Genomic DNA, 19073 nt, shown 5'->3' with positions numbered 1-19073 from the left:
AGGGTCAGTAAAAGCAAGCACCAGCCAACAGGAAGGCATCAAGAAGAGAGCTTGCAGCTACAGCAGGAATTGGGATGGCTGAGAAGAACAGAAAACACATCAGGCCTAAGAAATGAGAAGAGGACCACAGGAGACCATCAAAATATGGAACTGACAGAAATCAATTCTGGAAGAAAGGAGGTGCCTTAGAAATACAAAAAATGCAGGGCGAAACTGGCTTGTTTTTATTGTTCTCTGTCTTACATTGTTTTCTTCACTGAGCTCGCTGTAAGAAGGTTGATTGATTTGTTTTAAAGCTTTGACCATATCAACATCCTTCCACACCAAACTTATAGGAAGCAAGCTTGTTAATAAAATATATCTAAAAAATACTGGAAAGAACTGAAACAGTCCTATTCCAGATACTGGAATTTATAAACAAAAAATTCACTTGGCCTTTCCTAAAATGTGAATTCAAGTCTATCAGGAAGTGACTATAATGCCAAGAAATTCTATTATTTCCTATCAATGGTTTCAATGGCACAAACAATTTCAATAAAAGATTTACAAGATTTTTTTACCTGTTGCCAAAATAATTAACTTCTGATTCATCAACTGACCAGTTTTACACAACACAAATGAAACCTATTATTCAGATCTTTAGGGGAAGCTCTTCTGCTATTAGTTTAAAAAATACAATAATGTGCTAAAGCAGACATTTTTGTACTCATTCATGGAAAAGGCTAAAGTGGATCTCTGAGGAGCTGAAGTTGTCTTTTAAAAATTTTGAAGAAATCTTTTCACCTACAAAGCTAAATACCAATCTTTCTGAAACTAAAGTAAGAAAATTTAGGCAGTTTTAGATGAGGTATGAAAGATGCTTTTCCCCCCCCCCACCTTTTTTTTTAGCATTCAGTCACCTGTAGAAGATTTTGTTTTAAAAATTAGGGGGTTATTCCCTAATAGAACAAAGTAAAGAAATGTGAAGCTGCTGTTCAATGCTGTTTGAAGCTAAGGCTTCCTTACCACCCATTCTTCTTCACAATAAACTTCGAGTCAGGTTTTGTAACACAATATAAGTACATGTCATCTTTGACATACACTAATTGTACAGAACTTCTACTCTTTTGGCATCCTTTCAACATAGACATACTTTTTATTAATATTAATTGAGGCTGTTATCCCACATTTCTTTGGGTTTCTTATTTTTAGTTTCATAAGTAGTAGAGTTGACTTCTGGTTTGCTAAATTTTGTTAAATAATGAATTATGTTGGAACACAGAAAGCTTGTGCCTAAAAAAAGATGAAGAACTGAGCAGTAAGGTTCAGAGGGAGAACTGGAAATGTTTTTACTGAATATTTAAAAGGATACTATCTTTAGCTGTCTATATATAGCTTTTCAGCTTGCTTGAAAGCTTTTTTCCTGTAAGATTCTTGCTAACATTTAAAGATAGAAAGGAATATAAGAGAAAAAAGTAGGCATTATAAAAGGAAAGGAGCTCCACAGCTATTATACACATAACACTACAAGATTATAATGGTGGTATAGTTTTCCAGATTTGTTTTATTTTCACATAGGGAAAGGGCTCACATTTTACACTGGAGGTATTGAACTTAATTTTATAAATTGTGTTTGGTTTCTCAAAGTGCTCAGTTAGGGTATTTCTGAGTCATAACAAAAATCAATGGGTACAAATAATTCAGATGAGATATCATAACACAGCTTTTAAATGCACCCACACTGAAATTACTATAATACAAAATCCAATACTTTTGACAGCAAGTGTAGATTTCAGCAGTTTTGTATTATTGTGCTGGACAGTCTTGTACAACTTGTTAAGTAACATTGAGTGATAAGTTCTGAAGACATATGTAGGTACTGAAAGTCAACGCCATTTATATATTTCTTTCATATTAGCTAGTGCCATAGTCTCTTAGTTTTTTGACTGCATTCACTGATAAACAAGCAGTTTGGTCTTAAGCAACAAAAATATAAATTCTTTCTGAGAAATTCTACACCACTCTTCAAGAAAGTAAAACCCAGCAAAAAGGCAAATAACTAAAACAAAATAGAGAGGAATAACAATTCAATAATGCAACAACCCACTTATTTGGTCACTTACACTACTTCAACTTGTCAGTAGAGTTAGCTGAATCACTGTTTTAGCCTATTTTTTTTCTTTTCTTAAGCCTACTTGTAAGGATTCAATGGACTGGCAATTTCATCTATATGCTGAATTAGATGTCTCTATGTAAGGGAGCTCTCAATAAAGAACTTCATTTAATACTGTTAAGATAAAAGGCACAAATCCAAACCCCATTTTATTTCTAATAAGCATTAAATGTAAAAGTCATGTGTTTTCTAATTAAATAATCAAGAGGATATTGAAAAAATTTTGACTTCCATATCAGTAGTTGCTAAAGAGAAGAAAAATCCTTCGGGTTGACCTCACTTATGTAAGGCACAGTGTGGAAATACCTGAAATATTCTATGATGTCACAGGGTAATCATACCTCACTATTTGTCTAACAAGTTTTCTCTAAAATTATTACTGCTTGAAAATTTTATTCTGTTCTGCATGAAAACTCCCATCATACAGGGAAAAAGGAAAAAAAAAAAAAAACAAACAAAGAAACAAGCAATAAATGAGGTCTCCTTATTATGACTTCCAGAGATCTGGTCAACCCAGAGCCAACTTCTGTGGAAGATTCATCATTCAGACCGATAATAAAAAATAGATCATTCAGTTAAAATTTTAGTGGAGGTATGTTAATTACCTTCAAGTATAATAGTGCATCCAGTTGCAGAATAACTCGTTGATGCACGTAAGCATCAGTACTTCTCAAATATACTGTAAAGGTATAGGCATGAATTTAGGATAGCTTAGTCTTTTTGCCTGAAGTGAAGTCACAGTGTCTAATTTAGGCCATCTAGAAGAAGTACTGAAAAAAAATTCATATCTTTATTTGTCTGAAGAATTACAGGAAAAATTGCTTAAGACTATTTTTAAAGTTCTGTAAAATCTACAGTCAGATTGTTCCTGTTGTTTTGTCTATTCTGACAGTTGCTTTTGTAATGAAGAAACTAAATTGTACAATGAGAAGAATCCCAGGGAGCCTTAGAATAAATGAAAATAATTTATGATCGTTCAAATGTCACAAGTGTTAAGCTTTATCTTAAATTCTTTATAGACTGTTGCTACTAGCAATGAGGATAACATTAGAAAACTTAGAATTTTATTGGTTCATATCTATTTTAGTTCTATAAGAGGACTAGAAGTTAGATCTTTAATTAAAAAAAAAGAACAAAAACAAGGGGGTTTAGGTGCAGATAAAGTGTATGTTTCCTGCAACTTTTTTGATACAAATTAAAATACAGATTTTACTTAAGGTAGTGTAACACCTTCATTCTTTCTCCTCTAATACAAAATTTAAACTGTACATTTCATCAGCAACATATTTTAAAGTACACATCTAATATAAGCAAACAAACATTGCTTCTGAGCCAATTATACTGTGCAGGAGCTAAAAAAAATATGATTAATGAATGAGGGCAATAATGAATAAACTACCTTCTTCCTTCATTTCTTATATATTTCTTATATTAATTTTTAAATATTTATTCTTCCTTAATTAATAAATTAATTTCTTATAAATCCACTGTATATCTAAATCCTTTTTTTTTATATAATACAAGGGGCAAAAATATACCTTACCTCTAAGATTTTGATAAATTTAAATTGCTAGGGCTGTCATTTAATTGCTTGCTGCAACAATCCAGAATATCTGCTCTGAGAAAGTTATCTTCTTTGTTGTTTTGTCATATTTTGAATTTGCCTGAAACTCAGTGTAACCCATTTAAGATCTAATTTATATTTCTTGCTACATTTTTACCCCATTGTGGATGGTGCAGAACCCTGCTGCAGGTGTGGGTTCCCATCAAATTACAAAATAGTGTGTTAAGTAAAGGTTTCTCCTGGCAGTCTGTGGGCGTATACAAACAACAGCAAAAGGACTATAGTATAGGTGTCTAGTGTTGAGCTGGAGAGTGTATTTTGGTCCAATAACTGGAGCAAATTTCACAAGGTTATAAAATCTTTTTACAGAAAAAAGGAACTGCACATCTTGGGGTCTTCACTCTCTTTTAATCCAGAGTTGTTTTCCCATATCCTGTTTCCTTGATTTGATTGTCCATCATAAAGAGGAAAAGACAAACAGTAGAGAAGAAGTTACGCTTATTTGCCTATTTTTCAGTTTCCAGTGGTGATACATTTCTGATGGTACAGAACAGCAAGAATTCTTGATACCATCAGTTACTTTCATAAGCAAACCCCACTAATATTGCAATTAAAATACCACTTATTCTGGTGACTTCCCCATGATACTTGATAACATTTCACTTGCTCCACTCTGGTGTGAGACCATTCAACTTGACTTTTGCTGTAGCACAATAGAGAAAATGAAGAACTGAAAGGAATGGAGGAAGAATTGAAGTCACCCTGAGTCTGTGATAGTGGCACAGTAGAATATACTCTAAAAATCATCCAACTGATAAAGTGGGAATGAGTATGATAATCTGTGTCTTCTTTTCTAAGAAACTTGGGTCACAAAGAGGAGAGGAAAAGAGGGGAAAATATGGAGAAAAAAAGGCTTCTGTCAGAAACAAAAGATTTTGGGGTGTAAGTCAGTGAGGAGAGAAAAAACACAGTGAAGGAATAAATATGAAAAGGAGTAAAAGGAAAAATAGAGAAAAAGAGAATGGATAGAGGAAGGGAGAGTAAACACAAGTGTGCAACTCTATATAAGTGGGTTTTTTTTTCTATAATGCTATTTTTTACTTTCTTGGCAGGTGTCTTACCACTGTTGATTTTAAGAGAAAGAACTGGGAAGACTATTTTATTAACTCATTTTAATAGCTTGGCTGTCTACTGTCTACATTGGCTGAATGACCAGCTATACAGTTATTAGTCATAACAGAAAGAAAATGCATTGTTTTGTCCTCTTGAGAATTTAAAAATTTCTTTTCCATCCCATGAAAAATTCTGGACAAATTCAACCACAAAATCCTGTTACATAAAAGTGTGACTTTCAAAGAAATTGAGGAAAGTGATTTTGTGTTTGCAATGTTTTATGCAGTATAGAAGCTTGTCCTGTCAGGCTCTCCTGTCAGTTTTATGGTTGCAACTTCACTCTCCTGTTTTCTCCCACTTGTTTTCTCAAAATACATATTAGGATTTGGAAGGGAATAGACTGCATCTTCACATTATCTAGTCTTGACAGATCTGTGAGATTTTGTACAGACACAAAACATAATTATATTTCATAAGCATCCATCTCTGCCTGTTCCTATGTTCAAACTCTATTATTAGTTTTATTTATCTGAGCTCTGATATTACTGTGAACAGTATAATTTTTGTCTTTCCATATATTTCCAGTCTTTAGTGCAAATACAGTTGAAGGGGAGAAAAGTACTCTCACATTGACTCTACTGTGATGCAGTTCAGTTGTGTGATCCTCTGACATCAGCAGTATTGTTATTCTAATTGGTTTCATACAGCTTGCTGAACCTCAGTGTTCTGTAACATCTAGGCAATACCTTGTTGGAGAACAGGCTGTCCACAGGATTTTTTTCCTCCCAAATGAATCATAGAAATTAGAGATAGAAAAGATCAAGTCAGAAGTGGTAATATAATTCCCTTCTGTAAAAGCGGATAAGTTATTCAGGCAAATCTATTTGATCTCTGAAATATTGTCATCATGATCAAAGAAGCTGATGTTCAAAGGGGATAGATATTCTGACCTTGAAAACCCACCCACCCAGTGAACTGTGGAAAGAACAGGCCAGGCAGATACCAGAGCCAAAACCAGGGTCACAGAACTTGAGACATTCACCAGTATGCCCTGGTTGAATACCTGGTTGAATACGAGCCTGCCCTGGTTTCTAACTTTCACTTATAAGAAGGCAGGATTTGTTGATTCACATCAGTGTCATTACAAGCCTTCTTGATATTTTATGTTAGGTCTTAGTTCACTCTTGGCTGAAAAGAGTCACTTTTATCTTTTATTTCTATGTTCTAAAAGTATCAAACCCTATGACTGTGCCAGTTTAATACTATCTTGTTACCGAGATAAATAGATAGCTGTGATAAAATTTTAGAAATTTCTGTAAAAGAATAGAAGTCTTGTTCAATTTGATGATGTTTCTAAAGCAAAATATCTTGGACATGGACCCACTATGTAGAATCTCAAAGCAAAATATTTCATGCCACTGCATAATGTAACAGAAAGATGAGAGTGTCCTGAGGTGCACTGTAGGTCTGAGAGCTATCTAAAGTGCTTTTGAAAATGGCATTTTTAAAAAGTTGTTAAAAAAGACCCAGACCCTGACCACTTTTAGATTTTTTTTTAAGTTCAGCTTCACAAGAAATCTTCAGTCAATGTCAATTCCTGTTTAGTCCTGTGTTAGGTGCCTAAGTAGGCAATGGTTGCACAGGCCTTTTCTTTAGGGCTGCATTCCTCAGGTGCTTTGTATTTCATGGCAGGTAAATTAATCCAGTAGATAGTGCTGCTCTTCTTGGCATACCCAGAAATACCTCAGTCTTATCAGTACTGAGGTATTCAATATCCCTGCACCTCCTAAACCTGCCTAAATCAGTACATACTAAATATGCCTCTCATGCGAGAGGTCCAATATAAGAGATAATTTCAAAGCAGTCCTGGCATGTCATACAAAACTGCCAGAGGCAAGGAACAGCCCCAAGTCCGTAGCACTCATCCAGCATATGGATTCAATTCCCTTCTGTGCTTGAGAGTAAACTCACATCACTTTCCTCTCATGACTGAACCACCAAAAATAGCAGCAACAGATATTTTTAGACTATGAGAAGGAGAGCAGGAGCTTTCTCACTCACACGTGTACCATGGGACTGCAGACAAAGATGGTAGGTGATAAAACCACAGAAAATTGTATGTTGTTTGGCATATCTGTAAAAACACTTCATCTCATCTGCATACTCTTTGGCTACAGTCAACTTGGACCTGATACACAACCATTCCTTTGGTCTGAATACTACATAATTTGTCACTGCCATTTTCTGCCAATTACACTTTCATGCGTCTGATTTTCTTGGCCAGAAGATGGCACAGGCACTTCAAATTTAATTGTTGCTGCAGCTTCGCTGGAAGGTTCTGTGTGAAAATTAATCTAAATACAGTATAGCATTTTCTTTTCTGAATGCATCAGTAATCTTTCATTTATGCTGTGCTGATATGTAAATTTTTCTTCAACTTTCAGCACAGTGAAACAAAACATTACAATATGTAATACAATATGTATACAATATTCTGATATCTCTTTAACAAATCTATTCTTCAATATTTCTCTAATATACTCTTAGGTAGTTCTCCAGCTGTCCAGACCCTGTAAGACTCAGAACCCTGAATTTCTATTAACTGGGGTTAAATGTTGAGGTTGTTTAGGTCATTTCAGTATCTGAACTTACCTGACACTAAGTATTTCTACTTTAGTAAGATTGTAAATTAGTTTAAACCTAAAATATTTAATACTCTCCTCAGTGCTAACAAGTTACCTGCCTATCATCATTACTTCTATATGAAGTGGCAATGTCTTTAATTGCCCTGTTGGTTTCATTAGCATCCCAATGAGATGATAGAAGGTCTGAAAGTCCCTTCTATGATGTGACAGAAGTGTACATTGGAATGAGGTTTGATGAAAATGACAAAGTAATCCAAGATCTTTTCTCAGCTTAAAAAGAGAGAGAGAGGTTTCCTTACATATGCTTAAAGCTACAAGGTTGACTATGGGTTTTAAATCTTTCACATTTCCCTGCATCACCACCTGCAGCATCAGGGTTAACTTGCTAATGAGAAGAAAACCCCACAGGCCCATCACACTATTCAAATTTAATGTGCACATGGACTTCTTGATTCAGGACAGGTTTATAAATAGTGCCTTTAGTTTAAAAATAGGCTTTTCAGATCTAGGGGAGTTGATATTATGATCTGTAAAGTGAATGAAGCTCCCAGGAGTAACTAGAGCTTATGTAATATTTATTCCTACATTTTTGCTCAGCTGTTTTGTGCCATTTTGATGCTGAGGACTGCTGCAAGGACTGTTGGTTTCTTAGACATTTCAAATCTTTCTTCAGTGAAGCTAGGGTTGCACACTTGCTTGTCTAGGTAACCTTACTTGACTTTGGGATTTTTTTCAAAGAAACCATGGTCATTGTCCCCACTTACAACTATTTTAATTTACCAATTTTTGTTGTGCATGATCTCTCTGAAAACCCAAACTGTGCTGCCAAGTACAACAACTCTCCAGTATTAATTATGCTAGAAAGATTATGAACTGATCTTTTTCTTGAAACATTCTAACTGGTTGATCTCACAGGTAGAAGAAACATTGAGTAGAGCTCAGGTCTGTTTCTGGATCCATTTACAAGAAAATTTTATTATATGTGTATTAGGTATTCACAAAAACAGCTTTCACTCCTTGATTTTGTAGTTGTTTAAGATGTTTTATAAGTGAAATATTGGTGCTAATGGAATAACATTCAAGGCAAAAATGTTAATGGAATATGAAAAAAATCTGGCTTTAATATTTGTCATTGGGACACCATTTTGTGCATGGAAATATCCTAAAATAAGCACAGGCCTGACAAAATGCCTTTCTAAGGAAGACGTTAATCTCTGATGCTGTACCGTTATGAGGTAACACATTTAAAGTTTCTGACGCTGCAGGCGTTCACTGGTGAGCGTCTATCATAGTCTTGTTTTCAGCTAGAAGCATAAACTCTCAAATTAACATCCTGAGCAAGGGCTAGATTAATCAGAAAGATTTCATAATGCCAAAAAAATCTGTAAGCTATCCTTGAGGAAAATTTGTAGAAGTATTAGAATTATCACAAACCAGTGCTAAAAAATGTAAATAATTTTTTTGTGCCATTAGATGTGTAAAAAATGTGTACATAACAACTTGTATGATATTTGTATGATATGATACTTGTATGATATTTAAATACTGTTTAATGTCTACAAAACATGATCAAAATTTATAGGAAAGCATCCTGTTAATTAAGGCTAGTTATGAAACAATTGTTAATGTATCTGGCAATATCTTACAAGTAGTGAAAAGACAGTAAATAAGAATGACATCAATCTGATCATTAGAAACGAAGTTTGATCTTCTAAAAATTAACAGTGTTGGACCAATAACACTGTCGTCTTTCCTTAAAGGTATACTTAGCAAGTAAACATTAGAGGTCTGAGACAGTGGCCACTGAAACAAAATCCTTTTATGTTACTTCAATGACAGCTGCATGTACTGTTTAGTCTTACATAAACGATAAAGCAACTCCAGCTGGCATAAAGACAAAAACCCCTCACCTAAAATTGGTCCAATCTGAAGCAGTAATGCAAATATGATGGTATGTGTTTCAAAATGCAACTACATGATGAAAACATGATGGCTTGTGGCAAGCATTTGTTGTAAGAAGCCAAAGTATTGTTTATCCAGGAAAAACTTTGAAAAAGGTAAATAGAATAGTGACTTGGCAACCAATATTAAAAGTTATAGAAATAACTTGTGAAAAAAAGGAGAAAAAGTAGCCATACTGATGTTGCAAGCAGTATGAGATATTTTCTAAAATTCACTCCAATTTTCTGAGTACCAAATATCCTAGCTGGAATACCCCTAATGCTTTAAAAGGCTGGGGTTTTTCCCATACATAAGCTGTTTCCCTTTTTTACAGTAGGTTATTTTCCCCAGACTAAATATTTTAGAACAGTAAGAATACTTCACAGTCCTAACACTTGAGGAAAGGGCTTTGTAGACCACACCACCCTCAGTTCTCCTAAAATTGCCAGAAGAATTAGTCATTTTTGACCTGCTGGCAAAGTCTTCAGCCCTCCATTCTAACTCTATGGCAGGCATTCAGCACCACCTGTAACTTTAATCTTTTTCCATTAATATTCTGCACATATTTCAGTTGCTAGAAATTTCTGGTAACTTTCTAATTATCATTCAGGACATACTTAGCACTAAATCTAGGGAATAACAACCCCCACAGTAATTTGTATATGTTCTGCAAATACAAGTTGCTACTGATACAGCTACATCATGTAGTTCTTATTGAGGCTCTTGTATTCATTTTGATATCTTGGCAATCCCATAAGCATTTTTTCTTATAATCTGTCAGGGTTACAATTTTTGCACTCAGTTAATGTTGTATTGTGATCTTGGAAAAGTCAAATTGTCTAGGAAAACACTTGTTTGTTTTCTGTTGCATTAATGCAGCTTTATATTCAGCAGGTAGATCTGATGTTGCTATGTGTTTGCTGAGCAGAAAGGCTTCTTTTTCAGTAAGAGTTGTGAAAATATTTAGTGGAACATTGCATTAGACATCATCGAAAAACATAACTTGCTCAAGCTGGTTACCAGTGGATTATCTTTCTTCCCACATACATCCACCGCACAACATTTGCTTAAATTTATTAAAGCTTGTTTGGCTTATGTCAAAGTCAAGAAATTCAACCTCTGCCTTCTCCGTTCAGCCAGCTGGTGTTAATGCATAATAATATATTCTTTAGGTACACAAATCACATTTTTTCACACTTACGTGATCCTACTCTCTAAAGAGAATGAATACTTTTTTTCAGGGAAGAGTTATTCAAGATTTTGATTTTGTGGCCCTTTTGAAGGGTTCACTATAGAGCTTCAGGCTTCATTTATAACATTCTATTCAAACCTAACTCTGAAGATAAAAATTAACCCTTTCGTATATACATTTTTAATGATACTCACCTCAAAATAGCAATTATGCTCCAAACATAAGAGTTTAATTTCACAATATGCTACTATAATATTGGAATTTCCTCAGTTAGCAATATTTTCCAGTAATTGTGGTACCTAAAGCTAAGATCATGTTTTTAAATTGTTTATTATATGACATAAAAAGCTCAACTTCATTTCAGATCCAACTTCAGGGTCTGAAACAATGAGCCCCAAAATATTCAACAATCATACTAATGCCAAATATTTTTTTTTTACTTAAATTTTCTGTCTGAGCAAAACAATTTCCATGCTCATAACAAAAATTTATCTGAAGTCAAGTTTTAAAGTAACCCTTCCTGAAAGGCAAATTAAAAGTCCTGTCTCCAAACAGGTATCTGGTTTCCAAGCAGTTTCCACCCCCAATGCTTTACTCATTCACCTGACATGCTAACCATGAGCTGGCAGCTTGGGGCTTGATTTCCAAACTCATGATTTCCTTTTTCTCCTTTAAGCTAGACTACTAGGATATCCTCCTATACTCCTGCTGGCCTGCAATTTTCACAGGAAACAGCTTGTGTTTCCAAGATTTTCAGTCTGTCATTCTACAGCAGGCAGTTGAAAAAGCCTGGAACAACCATGGTGTATAAGTTTATGGAAGCCTGAAATTTGGCTGATTCAGAGTGCCTACTCTTCCTAAACCCCTTTGTTTCCAAAGCTAAAAATATTCAGAGAGAAATGTATATCATCTGTCACCTTTCAGTACAACGCCTTTTAAAGGGAAAAAAAACCCTTTTAACTTTGTCCTTATCATTTGGCTAAAGTGGCTAAATAATAGCAATGTTAGCAATAATAATGGTGGGCAGCAGCAGCAGTTTTAGTGGATGGCAGAGAAAAAAAGTTTAGGATGCGCAGTCTCCAGCTAAGCAGAAAGTTACTAAGCAAATATAAATAGAATTCTTTCAAATATTACATTTTAATAAGTGTCTGGGGTTTATATGTTACCACCTCATCAATCCTGCAATATTCTGGACAGGGGGGGAAAAAACCTGCCAACAGCACCTTTTCATTTACTTTCCACTTCTTGATTCGTCAGATAAACAAGGAGCTCTCAGTTCCATACAGTCTCTTGTTCTTGTATCAGTTGCCACTACGTCAAAGATAAATTCTGAAAGCAGTGTTTTTTTTCCTGTGTCATCTTCTGCTTAAAGAAGCTGTGATGTTTGTGCTGAAATGATCTGGGATTCTGCCAAAGGCTTCAGGATAAGCATATTTGAGTCTGGCAGTGAATCCCCAGTCAAAGACAAAACAGCTACAGACACCATCACAAGAAAGTTATTTTTAAATCCAGATACTAAATCAAGAAAAACTGGTGCAGCAGTCTTTTAATGGAGGCCATTTGTTCAAGGTGCCATTAGTATAAAAATCAAATGTGGTACTTTGTGCATGTATCAAAATTTAAACACAACGGTGTAGGTAGCATCCAGAGAAAGATAATTTCTCTTTTTTCTCTGACAGTATTTGCAGATTGAACATTTCTAACTGGACATTTAAAGCCTGAGATTGGTAAGGGACTATGCATTTGAAGATATTTTAAATAATATGTTAAAAAAGTAGTTTTGAGAATTTTAGCAGCTAAAACACCATATTGGTCCATAGATAGTTTTGCCTTTCCTACTAACCTGCTATTATCTGCTTATATTTTGCATGTTCAGAATAAATGCATTGAATAATTCACCAAGCCCATCTTGGATTAGCACTGAAATTGTACATAATCTGAAACTAATAATATATTTTATTACAGGTTGCAATAGAAGCTTGTATTTCATCTTCCATGAATAATCTCAAAACTACAAAGTAGAATGTCAAATGTCTATGTATATATGCATTTATATACGTACAAACACGCATGTAAAGATAAAATTGAAAGCTTTCTGTACTTATGGGCATGAATATCTAGAGTTTTACATGTAATAGTTATTTTAAAGAAATTAATAAAAGTGACATCAATGTTTCTTGTGAGCCTCTTCTTAGAAATTAGAATGGTTGGGAGGTATTCAGATGGGTTATCATTTAAGCAACTAAAAAAAGAAAATATAATCTCTTCTCAAAAAATGAATTCAAAACACAATGGATTCTGTTGTCTTTGAAGAATATAATCTCCCTTTGTTTAAAAATGAATCAGTAGAATGTTCCATTGCCTAATTTTCCAGTTTGGAGGCAGAGAAAAATGGGACATCAGTACTGTCTGGGAACTGTCTAGGCCACTGCCCAGCATCTCTATTTTTACTGAAGAGCATGTCTTTAGGAAAGACAACTGAGTCTGTTTTCAAAAAGACTCTTAGAAGTTAAGATTATTTAAATATTTGCCAGCAGATTCAAAGAGAATAATGTAAAAGTCATATGCAAGTCATGGAAGCTTGAAATATAAATGGGAGAAAAGATATTTTAATTTCAGGACTGGACAAGTTAAGGGCTAGCTAATGTAATGAAAGAAAGTTAAATAAAGAAGGTAAATTTGAGTTTGGAAATTTATTAGAAATAGTATTTTTGCTGATATTTCAAGCAAGACTATTTAAAATCAAAGCAAGCCTTAAAGCTATGAATATTTTGATTTGATATGAATTCTGTGTGATTGAAAGAATCCAAATAAATGGCATGATAAAAATAATAGGTCATGGTAGATAAAATAGTAGATAAAGACAGTTTAAAAAGGTAGCTTAACTTAAAAATGCAGTTCTTGAAAGAAAACTAAAAATGAGTCTCTTATTTCTGATATATGACATTGAATTTTGAGCTAGGAGGTAGAAACTAATTACATTTAAAATGTTCCACTGAGGCTGCTCATTACTACAACGAGAGCAGAAATGACAGAAAAGAGCAAAAGAAAAACTAATACTTGCCTTTTTATATTTATTTTACAGGAAATGTGTTTGTTGTAAGCCTGGCAGTTGCAGACTTGATAGTAGCTATCTACCCTTATCCACTGGTCCTCACATCTGTGTTTCACAACGGATGGAAACTGGGATACCTACACTGCCAGATTAGTGGCTTCTTGATGGGCCTAAGTGTCATTGGATCAATCTTCAATATTACAGGCATCGCTATCAATCGGTACTGCTATATCTGCCACAGCCTCAAATATGACAAGCTGTACAGCGACAGGAATTCATTGTGCTATATTGTTCTCATATGGGTCCTAACATTTGTTGCTATCGTGCCCAACCTGTTTGTGGGATCGCTACAGTATGACCCCAGGATTTACTCCTGTACATTTGCACAGTCTGTGAGCTCAGCATACACTATAGCAGTTGTGTTTTTCCACTTCCTGCTTCCCATAGCCGTAGTTACTTTCTGTTACTTGCGAATATGGATCCTCGTTATCCAGGTAAGGCGAAGGGTTAAACCGGATAACAACCCTAGGCTGAAACCACATGACTTCAGAAACTTTGTAACCATGTTTGTGGTATTTGTACTGTTTGCAGTCTGCTGGGCTCCTTTGAACTTTATAGGCATTGCAGTGGCTGTCAACCCAAAAACTGTAATCCCTAGGATTCCAGAGTGGTTGTTTGTGTCTAGTTATTACATGGCATATTTCAATAGCTGCCTTAATGCTATAGTATATGGACTCCTGAACCAGAACTTCAGAAGAGAATACAAGAGAATTATTGTCAATTTTTGTACAGCAAAAGTTTTTTTCCAGGATAGTTCTAATGATGCAGGAGACAGAATGAGAAGCAAACCTTCTCCACTGATTACAAACAACAATCAAGTGAAGGTGGACTCTGTCTGAAAATGGGAATCTTACTATTATCACTCAACAGCATTCAACAAAAGTGTCCATTTTATTAGACCACCTGTTAAATATTATTGTGAAATATACCTTCTACACTGAAAGCACTTTGATCAAATTCCTCACATTGTGTTTGGAAGCTTGTTACAGAGCCTTGACATACAGATCCTATTATACAATGGTATATCCCTTGTATAATGACATAATGATATCCTTGAGGGAATAAAAAGTTATGAATGGCTTCTTTTTTTTTTTTTTTTCTTAGATGGAGATAAGCACCTAGAAAGAGATTGAATCAGAAGTATCCATATTGCCTGGTTCAATAAAACAAATCATAAAACTATTCCTTCCACTTTCCAAATGCTTTTTCTGTCCATGTTACAGTCCTGATTCTAAAATCTCTGAAAACTTCTTTTCAAAAAGTGAAATCAGACCTTTATGAAATATATTATGAGATGTGGAGTGAAAAATCAAGGTAACTGAAAATTCATTAGGATTTTTGATAAGTACCTCTATCTATATTTCTTTGCTACTAACATGGACACGAATATAATTTTTTTGGATATTAAACCTCACCAGCCCTCCTAGGAATGACATTCTCAATTGACTTCTCAATTTTAAAATAGCTTTTAGGAGGAGAAACATGCCTGAATTACTATCTTCAAAGCTCCAAGGGCAGGAGGATAAACAGCAAGGAAGGAAAAGAGCCATGATTCATCACCTCAAGCCGTTTCAGCATGAAAAAGAGGTGTAGGAGGGTTGGGAAGAGAAATTTAAATTAACATTATTTCTGAAGAGACGGTAACTCATGAAATCAGGAAGTGCCCCAGAGGAGTTTCTGAGGAAACACCTAGAAACGTAAGTGAGGAAGAACTGTTATATCTCACTTGTGTACAAGACAGAAGTTCTAAATCTCTGTGAGAAGAAGATTAATGCATTTAATAGGAGTGATAGTTGAGTATGGCAGTTTTGTTTGGTTAGTGGAATCTTAAGCCCATGAAACACTGGGTAATAAGACTTGTAAACAGGATGAGTGTTTAACATCTTTCTGAACCTGATCTCCTGAGAATAACTTGAGGCTAGCAGTTATTTTTTAATCTGCCACAGATAAAATTTTCAAATTAAAAATTAGGTGTTTACCTCAATTATGAACATAGTGTAATAACCTAGAACAAGTAGACACCTTTAAATAACAGAAAAGAGAACATACTACTTCTAACAGTGGTACAAAGAGGGACGTGATTCTCAGGACTTTCCACAGACAGCAGGGACCTCTTCAGTAAGGGGAAATACAGTGTGAAGTGAGGAAGAATAGCAAGACAGGCTGTCTCCTGCAACAATGAATCTCTCTTTATAATGAAGTCCTCTGGCAGAGAAAAGCAATTCACAACAATAGGATTCACCTTCAAATTGACCTTAAAAAGAAAGAGCACTTAGTTCTGGAAAGAAGCTCCAACTATCATACCTTTTAATGCTCAATTGTTTATACCTACAGTGATGTTCAAGTACACTTGAGCTTTTCCAAGCCAATTCCAACAATGTCAGTGGGAGAAAGAGCTTCTGAATAGCCATCAGACTTTTGATAATCTATGTTAAAATGTGAATTTTACTTAAACAGTTATTTTAAAATATTATTTACTTTACTGAAGATTTTCTTGAGCTTATATGTCTCAGAAAACAACTGTCATTCTGTCACAGAGCTCCTTAAACTGCATATAAACTGCATATTATGGCATTCCATCTTTCTTCGATCATAGATTAGTATACCCTTGGTTTACTAATGGAAATCAATTCATATTTACTTGAAAGCCCACTGACACTTCATCACCTGATCAGTTTCTTACCTTAAAAACAGGTGCCTCATGTCAAGTTATCAATGGAACTAAATGAACAACATTGTAAAACCTTGGATATGAACTAGCAAGTCAATGCATTGTTGAGGTGCTTGACTCATCTTTGTTTACATTTTCCAGTCAGAACCACTGTGTAAATAACCAGCTCTCTTCTATTGTGGTATCATCATATGATATGATACAACATGATTTACAGCATAAAGTATATCACAGCTTTCTTCACTGTGAATTCATCCTTGGAGGATGCTTAGCTCTGTAATTTTATTGCTTTGTGTGTAGTGATTTTAGAATAGCAAGGGAGGCATGACCACCTTACAAGTAAATGAGTTTTTCATGCAAGAAAAAATATTATTTAAATTCTTACAAAAATTGCCTTATTTAAAGCATATTTTCAATGAAAATAATGTCTTATTATATATCTATGAAAGTAGCATAAAGACAGTTGAAGTAGCTTAATCATTAGTAAATTTAGAATTCTAAAAGACCTTTCACTTTCCATTTCCTACAGAAAATGTACATCTGTATCATGTCTACACGTTTATGAGCTGGTTCAAGATACTGTATCCAATATGTGGGTTATCTGAGGAATTAAAGTCCCCTGTAATTCGCAAGTGCTAAAATATATTTTTGATGACAATGAAAATGGTTTGCTATATACAACAGAACATATTATACCAAAGGTATATATTTTATTGAGTAGGCCTGTAATAAAAATGGAGAGCATTTTTCAGATCTGTATTTTGAAATATTTGTATTAAATCTAAATCACAGAAATGTGCATGTTGGTGATGTTATGAGCTGCTAAATATAGCAATAATTTTAAGAAATTTATCTCTTGTTCTTCTTTGGGGGGAGAGTTGATAATTTTGTTTAAATTACTATGGATGAAAACTTTGGATAATATCTGCTGCCCTCTTGAAATTACTTTTGCATTTACTGCCATTCTAAAGTATGTTTTAGGTAAGGATTGCAAAACTACTTATTGCAAAAGTGGAAGAATAATGAATGATGCTTAACTCTGCAGCAATGGTTACTTTTAGTTCCAGTCTATTTCTTCCAAAGAGTCAAAGTGATTCATGCAAGACAATCATCAGCCTTGCCAGCTGCTCACTGACAATGAGCATGACAATGTAAGTCAGCCCCTCACAAGATCTGACTCTTTATGGTCAACATAAATATGACTGGTGAAAATAATAATAATTTCTGTCCATTCTAAGGAGACACAGTTTGAAACATCTGAGATTACTTGCTTCTGTGAAAGTGGATGAGCCGTGGTATGCTTTTTTATAGTCCAAGTCATTAAGTTTTCTCCAGTATGAAAGGTTAGCATAGCACAACTGCATTATTAAGAGTTCTGTCTGGGTGATTTATCTAATGTACTTATCCTATAGCAGTCATCAACCTGGATAGATTTATTCCTAAAATGCGAGTCTTACTCTGCGGCATCTGAAAATGCTCATCCCTTTCCTACTTCCCCTGCATTTCTGATCTGAGCCCCAGTGAAGCCAAAGGACCTCTGTGAAGGAGCAGTGAAACACCCCTGTCCCCCTCCCTGTATGCAGCACACTTACAGCCTTATTGAACGCTACCTAATCCTGCAAGAATTCCTTTCCTATATCACAATCTTGATTATGCTGACAATCTGAATATGATCTTATCAACACACCTTGAACTCTTACAGATAGATAGTTTTATTGGTGGTCATCTACATTGCAAACTTCATGTTTACAAAGAAGCTTGGCATTATTAAATATTTACCAGCAAAGAGAATCTTAATGAATATATTAATATAAAACAGGGTATGTATTTAAACTGTAACTGTATGCAACAATGTAGTTTCATTTGGAGTAGCTTTGCACATTTTCTCTTTGCACATTTTCTTCTACCATTAGGCTAGTGCAAGTGCTTAGATATGAAACAAGCATATGTTATTTCAATAGACACAATATGTAGCAATGATTTTAATTCTTTTTCTTCTAATTTGTTTTAGAAGGAAGGTATATGAATTATCCATAATTAAGAGACTATCACGAACAATCTGTATCAGTGTATAGTGCATCCCTATAAAATTGTCACATCTTTTTCTTCTTTTTGACCACTCTTGAAATGTTATCTTGTTAGATATGATTAATTATGAAATACTGAAGGGAACTGTAATTTCCCTTATATGGCATTGAAAAAAAATCATTAAAAAATCCTTAAAATGTAATACAAAAGTACATAAATATATGTGGAGATCCAATTTGAAATATAATTTCAAAAACTCCTTTTATTTGAACAATTTGTTCATAAACTGTAGTAATGTTATTCTTTAATTATTTCCTAATAAATGCACTTTCTAAGTATCATTAAAGTGGTTTATGAGTAATTAAGAACTACAAATGTCTGTCATCTTGTCACTGAGGCTTGGGAAATCACACATGCTAAAGCCAACTTTCTTAGCTGAAAAAAATTCAAGTAGTGGCCTGGCTTATAGCCCATGTACTGTTTCTCAAATTTTTGCTTGTAATAAGAATTCCATTATGTGGTTTTATGAATTTACTTATTAAAAATATTATTCCTACCTCAAATACGTGTCTGAGAGATTGCAATGTGTATATGGTGGAAAAGACTCACAGTATAAGTCAATAGCCTTTACAGTTTTTAATAGAAACAAAAA

The 19073-nt window shown here is 34.4% G+C and overlaps 1 protein-coding gene across 1 annotated transcript in view; it reads left to right on the top strand.

Annotated features, from left to right (window-relative positions):
• The window catches only part of MTNR1A (melatonin receptor 1A), a 50776-nt gene extending 36215 nt beyond the window's left edge, over positions 1-14561 (top strand). Inside the window, exon 2 of the mRNA XM_053975787.1 lies at positions 13693-14561. Coding sequence (XP_053831762.1) covers positions 13693-14561 — 869 coding nt within the window. The remainder of the gene's footprint in view (positions 1-13692) is intronic.
• The last annotated feature ends 4512 nt before the right edge of the window (positions 14562-19073 follow it).

Source organism: Vidua macroura, chromosome 4 (genome assembly GCF_024509145.1).
Source record: "Vidua macroura isolate BioBank_ID:100142 chromosome 4, ASM2450914v1, whole genome shotgun sequence".
Taxonomy (NCBI): Eukaryota; Metazoa; Chordata; class Aves; order Passeriformes; family Viduidae; genus Vidua; species Vidua macroura.
This window is presented reverse-complemented; position numbering and strand designations above follow the sequence as displayed.